At 45.7% G+C, this 611-nt stretch overlaps 1 protein-coding gene across 1 annotated transcript; it reads right to left on the bottom strand.

Annotated features, from left to right (window-relative positions):
- Nucleotides 1–233: 233 nt before the first annotated feature.
- On the bottom strand, nucleotides 234–539 carry PHALS_01713 (uncharacterized protein; the record flags this gene model as incomplete). Its single annotated transcript, XM_024716158.1, has 2 exons — nucleotides 234–380; nucleotides 453–539. The coding sequence occupies 2 exons, from the start codon at nucleotides 537–539 to the stop codon at nucleotides 234–236; spliced, it is 234 nt and encodes a 77-aa protein (XP_024581784.1).
- Between the last annotated feature and the right edge of the window lie 72 nt (nucleotides 540–611).

The raw sequence follows: 611 nt of genomic DNA, 5'->3' as shown, positions 1-611 counted from the left end.
ACAAATCTAACCATGACTGTGACTTAACTCCGTCATAACACCACATATCAGATATTATCTTCATTACGATATGCATCAACACAAACAAGTCTTCACTGGTTCTCCTGAATTAGCCTCTCTACGAGCGGAAATAAATTTGCTCGATTATTCACCGTGTAGAGCTTGTACTGACGAACCCGCAGCGCTGGTGATAGACGAATGCAGAGAATGTATTTGACGCCGGGAAATTGCCTTCACTGATCCGCTTTCCGATTCAAATACGACCATCCTCGTGAGACATCCACTTTCACCTTCAATGTGTGATATTCGATCCAAGTCATACCACCAGGACAAATTGCACCAATATCAGGAGCAGGACCAAAACTGCAATCGGGCTCGAGCTTTCAAAGACTCTCAACGTAACTCGATCCACGCGACACCAAATGATGATCACGAGTGCCAGTCGCAAACACCATTTCCACCTTGAACAATTCACCACAGCCATCATGGACGCCAGATGGGAGTTCGACGATGTAGATTCTGCCATCTTCAAATTCCATCGCCCTAGACATCAGTGCTTGATTCTCCGTCTTGACATATCTCTCCCAGTCTTCCAACGAGGCTTCGCAATT

This window comes from Plasmopara halstedii, assembly GCF_900000015.1.
Source record: "Plasmopara halstedii genome assembly, contig: Scaffold_1583, whole genome shotgun sequence".
Lineage (NCBI taxonomy): Eukaryota > Oomycota > Peronosporomycetes > Peronosporales > Peronosporaceae > Plasmopara > Plasmopara halstedii.
The sequence above is the reverse complement of the archived record's forward strand: the minus strand, read 5'-3'. Positions and strand labels throughout refer to the sequence as shown.